This window comes from Mycteria americana, chromosome 1 (assembly GCF_035582795.1).
Source record: "Mycteria americana isolate JAX WOST 10 ecotype Jacksonville Zoo and Gardens chromosome 1, USCA_MyAme_1.0, whole genome shotgun sequence".
NCBI classification, from domain to species: Eukaryota; Metazoa; Chordata; class Aves; order Ciconiiformes; family Ciconiidae; genus Mycteria; species Mycteria americana.
The window spans coordinates 81,827,499-81,841,277 of record NC_134365.1 but is presented as its reverse complement, the minus strand read 5'-3'; the positions used below and the strand labels follow the sequence as shown (position 1 = coordinate 81,841,277).

The following is a 13,779-nucleotide window of genomic DNA, read 5'->3' as shown; positions in this document are numbered from 1 at the left end:
ATGAAGTAGTTGAGTTTCAAAAGTTGGTGATAGGAGAAAAACTGCCAGCAAAACTTCAGTCCTGGTTATGGGGAGAGCAGACTTCGGGCTGCTGAAGGAGTAAGGTCTCCTGGGAATCTGCTTTTGAAGGTACTGGGGTGCATGAACACTGGTCACTTTTTAAGGGCCATCTCTTAGGAACACATTAGTGGCAATTCCAAAGTGTTGGCAGTCAAGCAAGCGGGGCAGAAGGCTGGCTTGGCTGATCAGGGATCTTCTTCTAGAACTTAGGAAGGAAGGGAAAGTGTATGGACATTGGAAGCAAGGACAGGCGACACGGGAGGACTACAGAGATGATGTTTGCCACGGTAGGGAGAAAATGTGTGCGACCAAAGCTCAATTAGAGTTCACGCTGGTCAGCACTGTGAAGGACAACAAAAAAGGCTTTTTAAAATATCTTAATAGCAAAAGGAGAATCAAGAGATTGCATTGGGCCGTTGCTTGATGAGGTCGGTCACCTCACAAATAGGGATGTAGACAAAGCGGAGATGTTTCATGCCTTCTTCCCCTCTGTCTTCAACACCGATGGTGGGCCCTGGGAACCCCGGAGCCCTGTGTTGGAAGATTGTGACTGGTGGGGTGATAAACTCCCAGCCGACCCTGAACTTGTTTGAGACTTGCTTGCTCCAGCTGGATGTGCATAAATCTATGAGGCCCAGTGGGATTTGTCCCAGGGTACTGAAAGAGCTGGCCGATCTCATTGTGGGACCTCTCTCCATTATTTTTCAATGGTCTTGGGAGTCTGGAGAGGTCCCAGTCGACTGGAAGCTGGCAAATGTTGTCCAGATTTTCAAGAAAGGTAAGAAGGAAGACCCTGGTAATTACAGGCCTGTCAGTCTCACTTCAGTGCCTGGTGAAATTATGGAAAAGGTTATTCTGGGAGTTAACCAAAAAACACTTGAGAGACAACGCAGTCATTGGTCATAGCTGGCAAGGGTTCATGAGGGGAAAGTCCTGCTTAACGAACTTAATTTCCTTTTATGACAAGGTCACCCATAGTTGACCAAGGGAAGTCAGTAGATGTGGTGGTTTTGTTTTTTAGAAAAGCTTTTGATACTGTCTCTCACAGTAGTCTTCTGGATAAACTGTCCAGCACACAGCTAGACAAGTCCGTAATACACTGGGTGAGCAATTAGCTGATGGGTCAGGCTCAAAGGGTTATAGTAAATGGGGTTACATCAGGCTGGCAGCCAGTCACCAGTGGGATTCCCCTGGGCTCAATTTTAGGGCCAGTGCTCCTTAATGTTTTTATAAATGATCTGGATGCAGGAATCGAATGTACATAAGTAAGTTTGCCAACGATACTAAACTAGGAGGAGCTGTGAACTCCCTCAAGGGTAGAGAGGCCTTACAGAGAGATCTAGGTAGACTAGTGAGTGGGGCAACCAAATGAAATTTAACAAGAGCAAGTGCTGGATTCTCCACCTGGGATCGGGCAATCCTGGTTATATGTAGAAACTGGGGGATGAGAGGCTGGAGAGCAGCCCCACAGAAAGAGATGTGGGGGTTTGGGCTGATGGCAAGTTGAATATGAGTCAACAGCGTGCCCTGGCAGCCAAAAGGGCCAACTGTCTCCTGGGGTGCATCAAGCACAGCATAGCTAGCTGGTCGAGGGAGATGATTGTCCCACTCTACAACTGCACTGGTGCAGCCCCACCTAAAGCAGTTTAGGATGCCTCAGTGTAAGAAAGATGTCATACTATTAGAGTGTGACCAGAGGAAGGCAACCAAGATGGTGAAAGGCCTGGAGGGCAAGACTTACGAGGAGTGGCTGAGGTCATTTGGTTTCTTCAGCTTGGAGAAGAGAAGGCTGAGGGGTCACCTCACTGCAGTCTACAACCTCTTCAAGAGGGGCAGTGGAGAGGGAGATGCTGAGCTCCTCACTCCAGTGAGCAGTGATAGGACACGAGGAAATGGAATGAAGCTGCATCAGGGGAAGTTCAGATTGGACATTAGGAAAAGGTTCTTCACTGAGAGGGTGGTCGGTCACTGGAATGGGCTCCCCAGGGAACACCAAGCCTGACAGAGTTCAAGGAGTGTCTGGACGATGCTCTTAGTCATATGGTTTAGTTTTAGGTAGCCCTGTGAGGAGCACAGAGTTGGACGTAATGATCCTTTTGGGTCCCCTCCAACTTGAGATAGTCTATGATTCTATTTTGAATATACAAAAGTTGACATTACACTTTTTGGTTTTATGTTTATAAATTCTGTTTCATATACTTGTTAGTTTGATCTACAAATGTTTCATATACTTGTTAGTTTGATCTACAAATGTTTCATATACTTGTTAGTTTTAGGAATTATATGGTAGTAGCCTCCCTCCATTCCTTATTTTTAAAAATTTTACGTTTTGGAAAGAAACAAAAGAAGAAGAATATTGTATTCTTCCCTATGATATACTGATGGAATGGAGCTTAAACCATCCTTTTATTCATGCAAATCACATTCAGGAGCAGATCATATCTCCCTTTTACGTACTGGCTGGCATACGCATATAAAAAGTGAACAGATTAGGCACAATCCTTTTTATTGCATCTTTCATCTCAACAAGCTTATTTGTATTAGTCACAGGAATAAATTAGATGTGCAAACTGTAGTCTGTCTTTTAATGAAAAACCTGATATTATGTCCTTTTAATTCTGATAGGAAATAGTTCTGGTTGTGTTTTTTGGTGCTGAATATGTGGTCCGATTGTGGTCTGCAGGCTGCAGGAGTAAGTATGTTGGCTTCCAGGGAAGAATACGGTTTGCCAGAAAGCCAATATCAATTATCGGTAAGATTTAAACTCTTTTTTTTTTTCTTAACTTTGCTATTATTATCCCTTTTCAAGTAAAGTTGTCAACTACTGCAGAGACCATATTGCAATTCTGAGCTATGTCTATCACTCAAGTATTTATCTGATTTGTGAACGCATGCAATTATTTCTTCTTTTGGATTGCTAGAACTGAACATTTAAAATATGGCTGTGAGACACAGGCAGGCATCAGCTTAAGAAAGGCAAAATTGTAAAGTGAAGAAATCTTTACTACATCTACTTGTGTAATTGGAGAAAATTAACAATATTTTGAACACAAAATCCTTCTTTAGGTCTGCTGTAGAAAGCAAACACAAAGGTGAGTATAAATTTGGAAAAACATGGAAATGTGCAAAGTATAACTCAGGAAAAATTCCCCTGGGTAGTACTAAAGTTAAGCAGTTTTAGATGGTTTGAGGGACTATTGTGGGTAGCATCTCTAGAGTAGGAGAGAGTTTAGGGGGAGAGGTGACTAACAGAACCTGTGGAACAGGGAGTGATTAATAAAAGGTGATGTTTGGACAAAATTGCAGTAGACCATAAAATCAGCATTTCTGTTTTAAGCCTGTGATTCTATATAGAATCCAGTAGAGCTGTGAATTTTACATTACTCAAACATCAACTCACTGAGTTTTAAACAGAGCAAAGGGGGAGAGGTGAAAAGGGGAGAGAATGAGCTGATGTTTCCTTAACCATCTCTGACTTTATGAAACTTGGTGCAAAAGCTCAGGAAACAACATCTTCCATTATACATCTCGATGTGGGTAGTAAATAATGTGATGAGATACTGTACTCAGTTTTGGGTTATTGAGAAAGAAGTGTTTCATTAAATACAAACAAATTCTTCAGCTGCTTCTAGAGCTGATCTAGTTTAATGATCTAACCATGAAGCCTGTAGGTAACTTTTTTCCTCCTAATCAGGTTCTTGACTTCTCTTTCAATTCAGAAATGCTTCTTAGGTAGGTATATTACAGCATACAGGTGCAGGAGAAAATGTGGCAGTCCCATTAAACTGTGATTTCAACTTGATAGTGGTTCTGTATAGTGATACTGTGTATCTACCACAGTAAACATTAATGTTTGTATAGCCCTGGGAGAAGATACAGTGTTTTTTGTTAAGAAAAGCTAAGGATGACTACAGCTGGTTGTGCATTCAAAGGTATCAGTACTGTTTTTACATTTAAAATTCCCCTAAGAATATAATACATTTAAAGTCAAGATTTGTTTTTACATATCAAATGCAGATGGAACTGTGTCTACACTAATCCAAATAGCTAAACTTGGGAAATACATTTGCTGTGAACGATAAAATCATACTGACTCATCCTATGATTTTCAAATCAACAAAAATAAAATACAAACACTAGAAAAAGGAATTAAAGGATTAGAACAGAATGTAACAAATAAGATATTCATTCTACTTTTGCATTAATACAAAAGTCTTTATTTTAAAATCAGAAAATATCATTGAAATGTCTTTTATATCAGAGAGATTTCTTTTATGGGATTTTGTCACACTAAAATTTGGATTAATTCTTAGAAAGTTCACCTTGGGTAGCAATTTTGAACTTCTTTAATTTCTCCCATTCTCCTTCATTTTCTCCCCTCTCTAATTGTAAATAAAAATTGTTTTGGTCCTTACTACCAGAACGAGATTTACTAGTCAAGCCTAGTTATTACTTTCTTTTATAAACTTGTTTAATATTATTGCATTCCATGCTGCATAAAATAGTATGTTAACATGCAACTTCTATAATTGGGGAAGGAAAATGTTAAGATTGGACACACTATTTCTTGGATGGTTGTCTAAAATTTTATCTCAATTGGAAAATGATGCAACTTCTTTACCTTGTAAATCAAAATTCTTTATTTCTTAGGTAGATTTTCTGAAGTTAGCCTAATTTTTCTCCTCTTTGCAGACAGATTATAGGTGATTACATGTAAGTGAGAAAAGACAATTCTATAATTAAAGAACCTGTCAGGAGACATAGATTGAATTCATTTGCAGCATACCAAGAATCCCTAGAAAAATGACTTTATCTCTCCATGCTTCTTCATTGCCTAGTTCACAGAATGAGCATGTTTAAAGAGTGTGCAGTGCTCGTGTACTATGGCAGCAGCACTAATAGTGATACCTTTCCTAAATATTGATTTAACACTTCCATTAATTACTATTTCAGTAGGGTTAGGTTAGGAGCGAAATGCTTCTGAAAATCCCAGCCTAATTAGGGTTTTCTGAAAGGCAGGTACCAAGCACAGGCAGAATCAAGAGGATGTCCTTTCACAACCTCTTTTATCCTTTTGTTGTTGTTGCAGAAAATGTCACAAAGAACCAATTATGAAGTAAGTTTTGTTTCTCCTGGTTTTGACAGCATGCAATTTGAAAGACATAAGGGGGACATAAGTTACTGGTGTAAAGACCTGAGTCCACATACGTGTGTCCATCTCATATTGTCCTTAAGTAAAGGGCAATAGAACTTTATTTATGAGCACCTTTAATTGGTTACGTATACAGCTCTGAAAAAGCATCAGCACCTGGTATGTAAAGCTCCAGTTACCTTGTATAAACCTAATTTATGAAGTGCTGATATAACACGAAAGTTCAGCAAAAAAAGAATGTGATGTAAATCAAATTCAAATATGTGCATACAATCTGTTTAATTTAAGTCCTCATGGACGTCATATTATCTCCAGACAACTAAGAACACACCTGCAAGCTGAGGGCTATTTACATTCTGTAAAATACTATGGCAACTAAAAATTAAAATACAAATGCAACTATTTTTACTGTTTTAAATTTAAAAAGGATTAATTGCTTTTAATCAAAAAGATGAGAATTGCATACTAGAAAGTAAACTAGTGAGAATATTAGAAACAAGTCAGCAATTTGCTCAAAAAAAGCAGTACTCAGGTAAGCTGTATTATAAGTGTTACTATGTGCTGTGCTGAAGTTTATGCATAACTAAGTAATATTTCACTGGCAAGCTGATTTTTTAGATAAAAATGGCAGCTGTTTGGAATTTCTCAAGGATTCAGAACATAAGAGTAAGCCACAGGGACAGTGAACTAGCAGTGGAGGTTTTCAAAGCAGTGTACTACATATGCTAAATTGCAGGGAATGTGATTTATGTAGGTCTGTCATCTACATATGTAGTGCACATATTATATAGAAGACACTATGCCATTTTTGTCTCTCTACACTTCATGGGTATGTACAGACATGTTTGCAAACATGTAAGTAGGTAGAATGTTTGAGAAGGATATCCACATATCGCTGTTTATAAATTACTGGAATTCAGTTTTTAAAATTACCAAGGCTTCCTGACACCTTCTTTTTTAAAAACTAACACAAATACTAATGTAATGCTAATCTAAATACTAATGCTTGTTAGAGTTAAAAAGTTATTTAAACAAATGTTGGCTCTTTATCCTGATATTTTCCATGCCAAGTGCCTGCCTCAGTTCCACAGAGTCTTGTGGAGGCATTTCATGGAAAATGTTTGAGCTGTTCCTGAAAAAGGCAATTCTGCTGATTTCTTATGGAGAAGCACTAGCACTTCACACTTTGAAGCAGATACTTGAAACTTAGTTTCAAAACTGAGAAAATAGCTCAGTTTCAAAACTGAGAAAATAGCTTTTTGATTGTCACTGAAAATCAACCCCAAGCTGACTGACAAGCCTCTGAAAAATTGGTAGCTTGTTTATGCTTAAAATGCCCTGCTAGAGAATGCTCTTGTATTCTTCAAAGATTCAATCTGCAGTGAGCCTGCACAATTAAAAATTCATGTTTCTCTGAGCAGTGCTGGGGCTGGAAGTGGAAAATCTGTTGATTTTGTCTTTACAGTGCTCTTCCTGAAACTGCTCAGGGCACGTGGAAAGGGAAAATACCAGGCTTGAATGCTGAGATGAAGTGGCAGGGTAGGAGGAATGGACTGGGATATACAGGCTCAGTGAAATGACAGGATGATGGATGTAAAGAGACTGATGAGCAAGCAGGAAGTTGAAGGAAAAAAACTAGGGGCTTAAAATACATGGGATTGAAAGGTGGCAGTGTAGGGGCAGAAGGATATGCTGAAGAACTAGAGTGTAAAGTAGGACTGTTTGAACCAGTAAACTGGGGTTAGTATGAGAAGCCTAAAGACTGGAAACTGGCATGGAAACTAGGAACAGAGAAGAACCAGAGATAGAAGAACAGGTTTTTGGGGAAAAAAATGAAGTATCTCTACCATGTAGAACACACTTTCAGAAAAGTGGAAAGTACAAATGAAAAATCTATGTTACCATCACTACCTGATTGAAACTCATTTCCTAAGTGTCAGTCTTTTTCTTCTTCAGTGCTGGTCATCAGACGGATACGTATATGTCTGATAATTTAGTAAGGACATCGGGTGCATCATTTGCTTAAGGGCAAAGATCTGTATTATGATGTGATGGGAAGAAAACTCTCAATGTATGTTCACACACATACATGATAAAGGAAGAGCATAAAAAATTTGGAAGGTCAGGTACTCAAAAGTTAAGATTATCCCAAAATGGATGCTCCGTCTGTAGCCTTAACTTATCCCTCCCTATATTTATTTTCATTTTCATAAATGTACAATTATTGTAGTACAATCTTTAAACTGATTGAGTGCTATCCCTTGGCGAGGAATCCTGCTTTTACAGCAAAAATCAGACTGATACTGGCAATTAATCCAAGTCAGAGAGTGAAGGATACTGTTGGTTGTAGAACTGCTGCAATATTTGTTGGAGCAACTACATGGTTGTTACTCAGTCAGGAGAATATTTAAAGAAGAGGAGAAAAAGTTACCCTTGTTGAAGGCAACTGTTGTTACCTCTGAAGTTGGATTCTATCTTGCATCTTGCCTAGGCATCACACGGAAACTCTGTGGCAGTCATTTAAATCAGTTTTCACAAGTGTGCCTCATTTTCTGGATGTCCAAATGAAGACTTTGAAGTCAGGTTACAGAGGTTCTGAGCTCTCACAGCTGCAAGTGAAGTCAGCAGGCACTGTTTTTTCTGAAGTGCTATATAATGTTAAGTGCTCTGAAGAATAAAGTACTGCCTGTTTAAAACTGGCAAGGAGACGTTACCAAAACTTTTCCTCATTCTGTCTACATTTGCTACCCATTTATAATACTATCCTTTATTTTCTGGTTAGAATTTGAAAGTGAAGCATTTAGATGCTCTAAAGAGGATTACCACAGTAATGCCCGGGAGGAAATTAGAAAAATGTCTTCGCAGAATAATGTTAGAGTAGGGTTCAGTAATTAAAAGCAATAGACCTGTTCACTGAACTAAGATAAGAGAAAATAAGGGATGCTGGCACCGTGAACACAATCCATCATTTGCATTGTATAATGCTGGAACTGTGTAAACTGTGGAGCTGTGGAAAAAAAAAATGGAACTCTGGAAACAATTATTTTTTCATACAATTAAAGACTGTATCACAAAGTAAACCAACAGCTCTGATTCTTTTTAGGCAACCTTTGTTCTGACAGTTCCCTAAACTTTGAAAACTTGGCTTTACAGCTTTGATACAATTTTAAAACTAAGTGTATGTGTGTGTATATGCGTATGATACTTGACTTCATGCATTTCATTATTGATTGAAGCAAACCCTTACTTTCCCTCTTAAATCAAGAGCCTTGAGCCAAAATGTGGATTCATTTCTAGGGTGTACATATGCCTTTGCCTTTGTTTGCCTTGCAAGCTGCCTGATCTGTCGGGATCTTTAAAATTTACATTATTAAATTCATCATGGAAGAAACTGTAGTTGGTTTTTTGATGTGAAACTATTGCATTAACTTACTGCCCACCAAATTTTAGCTAACTTAATTTCTTTTTTTAAAGTGCTTTCCTCACTCTGTATTGTTGTGTGTTTCAGTGCTGAGAGCTAACATTTAATACATTCTTTCTTTTTTTTTTTTTTTTTAACAGATCTAATTGTGGTAGTAGCCTCAATTATTGTTCTGAGCATAGGATCTAATGGACAGGTGTTTGCCACCTCTGCAATAAGGTATGTTCTTCTAGTGACTGTAGCTCTTCAAACCGCAGAGCTATATTAGATGTATATCTAATTTCCCAATTTCCGAATTAGATGTATATGTAATTTTCCTAATATAGGAAAATTTACTATATTGAAACACTGGACAGTGGAAGTCTGTGTGTTATTGTGCTTGGTCACTGGCTGGGAAACAAGAGTGCAGAAACAAGGCGTATGAAGAATGGTGGGAATGCTGAAGCCAGGAGGAAAAAACTAAAGAAACATTATGTCCTATATAAAACATCAAACAGCTCTCTTTCTGAGACAAAAGGGTATTACAGAACATCAGTTTATTTAAGAAGTAATCCAGACAGCACTTAACTCAGTACTTTCTGAGTACGAGTAATTACTTTGTTTGAAGAGTAATTATGCTTTGGTGGATTTGTTTGGCACAAGTAACTCATACCATACACGAACCAGAAACATTTGACGTCTACAGTGTTTGTTCAGCTTGCATCAAGTACTGCAAGCTTGTTTTGGGAAGTAAAGTGGGTAAATAGAAGAAAGGAATGATGAGCAGAGTAGGTGTACTTCCCACTCCTTCTAACTTGCAAGATGTGCTGCATGTTTTGTTACACGCCTCTGATTTCCAATGCAGTCTAATCACTGGGAAGTGAGAATGTACATTACTGTCTAAACTGTCTAGCTGTGTAGACAAACACTGGAAGGAACTACATGTATAAAGTATTTTTAAGGTAACTATTACCATAGAACATTAATCCTTACATGATGATAAAGACTCACACAGGCAGCACGAATGTGATTTATCAGCTCATACAGGAGAAGAGGAGGATGAATGTGAAAATTCCAAAGATTTTGTTTAATTTAACTAGAAGTGTAGGAAGGACTTTAATGAAAAGGCCCACTGTGTGTTTACATGTGAATCCAGGTGGCTTTGGGCTCAGTGCAGCCTTTCCTGGTGTTAAATTATACAGTCACTGTCCTACAACTCAGAACCCTTTCTGCCAGAGAAACTTAACCCATGTCTCTTCAGTGTTGTTATTGCCCCATTGAAAAACCATCTGGGTCAGGCAAGTCTTAGTCCCATCAGGTTTCCTTGGAACTGTGATGTGAGTGGCTGTTTTTGAATTAAGAAGGAATGAATCTCATATCCTTGCCTTTGCTTTTGTTGCTTTCAGGGTATACTGTTATGGTCCTCTTTGGACCTCCCTTAAATCCCAGCAATCCCAGAAAGCATGGGTGCACGTATGTTAGGTTGTTTTCTTGTAGAATGAAGTTGCAAGCTCCAGACCCACCACATATGACAGGTTGACATTTTGATCCCTGCAGCAACCAGTGAGACTGAAACCTGGTAGCACTGCAGGGTTCACAGCAGAGTCCTATAGCCTTCTGTCCTTACTGTTTTAAGTTCACCAAATTGATAAAAATGGTGTTCTTTCCAACCAATTTATTTTCTGTTTTCAGAGGAGATGGGTTGTGCATGTTCAGAGGCTGTGTATCTGGAGTTTCTTGTTCACTATCTTGTTTTTTAAATCTTTATCTGTAAAACTGCCAGCCTATAACATGCATGTCAGCACTTGGCAGTAACATAGCTGTAACCATCTCAGATAGATACAACAGAGACAGGAAAATCAAGAACTGCCATTAGGTCAAGGCATCAAGAGGTGTGTCTGATAATTGTACAGGGGAGCTACATGTAGATTTCTCCCCTCTTGACATAAGCAACCAATGAGCTATTACATTACGTAAGGCTATGGGTGCTCACGTGTTTGGTAGTCTTGTAATTCTTCTTGCACTTATGTTTTAATTAACAGGTTTTAAGTGGATACATTAAAGTTTCCAGCTAATTAAAATTATTATTCCAATGGAATATCAAAGAAATAACAAAACATGGTGTTCATATACCCAGTCACTGATATGTGATTTGATAGTCAGGATTATTGTGTGCTTTCCAAAAATATGACAAGCATTTGATCGTCTGACGGTCAGCTGTGAAAGCTCAGAAAACCTGCTTTCTGAATAAAGGAAAGGTTGGGTCTTTCAGAAGACAGTATGCCTTCCTACTCTCAGTAACACCAATGACTGAAGGATGGCACCATGCTGAGCTTCCTGCCTCTTGGTGTAATCCAGAAAAATGCAGCCACAGTGGAAGTGAAATAAGAAGATTGAATTAAACAACAACAACAACAACAAAAATTTAAGGGTAGCTAAAAAGAGCTAAAAATACTTTTAGTGAAAAATTTTCAGATAGATGAATTCAACATATGTCCTTTCCTGCTCTTCACTGTTTTGTTTCAGTGATAAGATAGTAAGGTGAGTGTAGGCAAACAAAGTTCATTGTCAAAAGGGTGACTAGAATGAAATATTTCCATTGAATAAAATTCTGCTGAAGAACCATATGGATAATTATTTTTCTTTATTTGAAAATATTCGGAGTTTATGATTCAGTTATTGTCCTAAAATCACATAGGACTGTATCTATTTCCTATTAGATGATTTCTATAACTTACACAAAAAAGAATTCAGTAATACCATGTTTGATTCACATTCTGCTTTCGGCAAATAGAGAAAAAAGTTTGCTCATATTTATGTTAGCAAAGCTTGAAGCACTGGTTTTGCTTGGAAAGGAAACATTTGAGAATCATAATCAGGTAAAATCTGCAAGTTTCCTCTGAGTTTGAGAGCATATATTTTAATTTTTTTTTTTTTGTTTTTCTTTTAACTAATTGTTGTCCTAGTCAATATTTCTGAATATATTTGAATATAATGAAATGTGATCTAAACATACTGTCTACTGAGATGTCTCAAGTCTTAAGATGCAGCCCTAGCCAGGGGCAATGCTATCACAGTTCTCTAATATGGCAGTATGTTAGTGAACATAGTCAACTAGGTATAGATAAAGCAGTATTGTTCTCAATCATTAGTTTTAGTTAATGTCCTATTTTTCTTACAGGGGGATCCGGTTTCTCCAGATACTTCGCATGCTTCATGTAGATCGACAGGGTGGCACTTGGCGACTATTAGGATCAGTTGTTTTCATACATCGTCAGGTACTAGATCTTTAAAGATCCCCAGCATTTCATTTACTTTAGGATATTATTTTCATCGACTTCAAATCGTAGTCTGGTTTAAAAGAACAGTTACTGTTGCAAGAGAAAAAATACTTTAAAAGTCCATCATGTGTTTCTTTCTACTTTTAAAATGGGAACACTATTCTTTACTTCAGGTCAGTGGCTAACAGGGTACCAGCATCAGTATTTTTTTGGAAATTAACCGTTGTACTCTTTGATATTATCCTTCAATACGATTTATTAAATGCAGTTATGTGGGCTGCCTTTCATATTGCAAATACAGTCTGCTGGCTTCACAGAAGATGTGTTCCTAGCTTGGTTGTTCTGTGGAAAAACAAATACTAGTGGAAAAGCCTTGATAGAACAAGTCAATTATTTAAATAATTCTATTTTCTCTGCCTGAATAAGGAGTTGTTTAATCCATTCTATAAATAAAAATACTAACTATGTTATGATAATATGCAAGAAAAGTTACTTTTTCAAGGGTGTAGTCACAGAGGTAAACTTGGCTGTAAATAGTTATATGTCCGTTAAAGCTTTGAAACAGTTATTCTGTACAAAAGTTCATTAAGCAGGAAAAGCTTAAATGTTTTAGTGCAGGCTTTCAAAAATTTCTAGCTGAAGGCTTCTTTTTGGGGCTTCGTGGAATCTCTTGATGAAAAGCCAACTTAGCTTTCTGAACATAATAATAAGCTTTTATCATTAGCCTTTAAATCTTGTGTATCATACCATACTGTGGAGGGCTAATACCGTGCTATGAACCTTTACATCAGACTTGTAAGGGTGGTTCTTTAACTTAGTCTTTATGAGTGTAGATTTGTTCTCCAGATATTGACAAATAGTTATAGATTTCCACACAGACATTGTTTCATTTGCTATTTAGAAAACTGTTGTTCTGGGGCAGAGAATGGGACGTACTTAATCCAAAAGATTAATTTAATATTAAAAGTTACTTTTCTTCCCTTTGTCTTTTTCCCCCAGTAGTGTAGGAAATTTTATGTCACGATGGCTGTGCAGCATTGATGCACACCAAAGTGCTCTAGCATAAAGCCTACTTTCATCCTGTAGAACAGGATGACTTTTAATGCCCACCAAGTCTGTGTGGTCTTCATTTGTTGTGGTCACATTGCCTGGATATCTAGCTAGGGCAGAGCTCATATCCAAATACGCTTTCTCAGCATTTGCTAACCTTACTGACAGAGGTGTTTGAGAGAATTTTTTCCTGTGGCTGTTCAGAGTTTTAGTCAAGAATATGGAGATACTATCTCCAAAATATAACACTTGAGTCTTAAATGTCACAAACATAAATAAGTTCAATGATTTAAAAGGAAAAAAAAATACCCTTGGAGAAGTGAATTTATGAATAAATGCACCTAAAGTTCTGCTAATCCAAAGTGATTATGACAATATATAAAACTACAGATCTGTAGTACTTGTCAAAGCAGATCACCCACTAACACATTAATAAAAAAAAAATCAAACACACAGTTCTGTATTGACATTGGACAAGTGTAGCTGAAATCCTAGCATGGTACCAAATGGAAGGGAAAATGGAACCTTTATTCCTGTCCAGTCTCTTAAATAAATTTTTGTTTTTAAAAAAAAAAAAAAAGAACAAAACCACTTCAGCTGCTTTTTCTTTACAGGCAGAGTACAAGGCCCTCATTTATTTGTTGAGCTTGGTACTCTTTCAGAAAAAATGGGGCCCTAAACCCTTAAACAATGTGAGAAAATAAATTAACGTCTTTGTGACCTGTGAAAATAACAAGTACTTGGACCTCTGTGGGCCCAGAAGAGCTTACTAAAGTTGTCACCAACGATTTCCATGTGTTTTGGAATTTTACATATAGCTGTATTAGCTCACTCAG

The 13,779-nt window shown here is 37.6% G+C and overlaps 1 protein-coding gene across 1 annotated transcript in view; it reads left to right on the top strand.

The window, feature by feature from the left end:
• Positions 1-13,779, top strand: part of LOC142412572 (potassium voltage-gated channel subfamily KQT member 1-like) — a 525,781-nt gene that overhangs the window by 49,392 nt on the left and 462,610 nt on the right. The window contains exons 3-5 of the mRNA XM_075508061.1: positions 2,686-2,812; positions 8,774-8,852; positions 11,794-11,890. Of these exons, the coding sequence (XP_075364176.1) occupies positions 2,686-2,812; positions 8,774-8,852; positions 11,794-11,890 (303 nt within the window). The remainder of the gene's footprint in view (positions 1-2,685; positions 2,813-8,773; positions 8,853-11,793; positions 11,891-13,779) is intronic.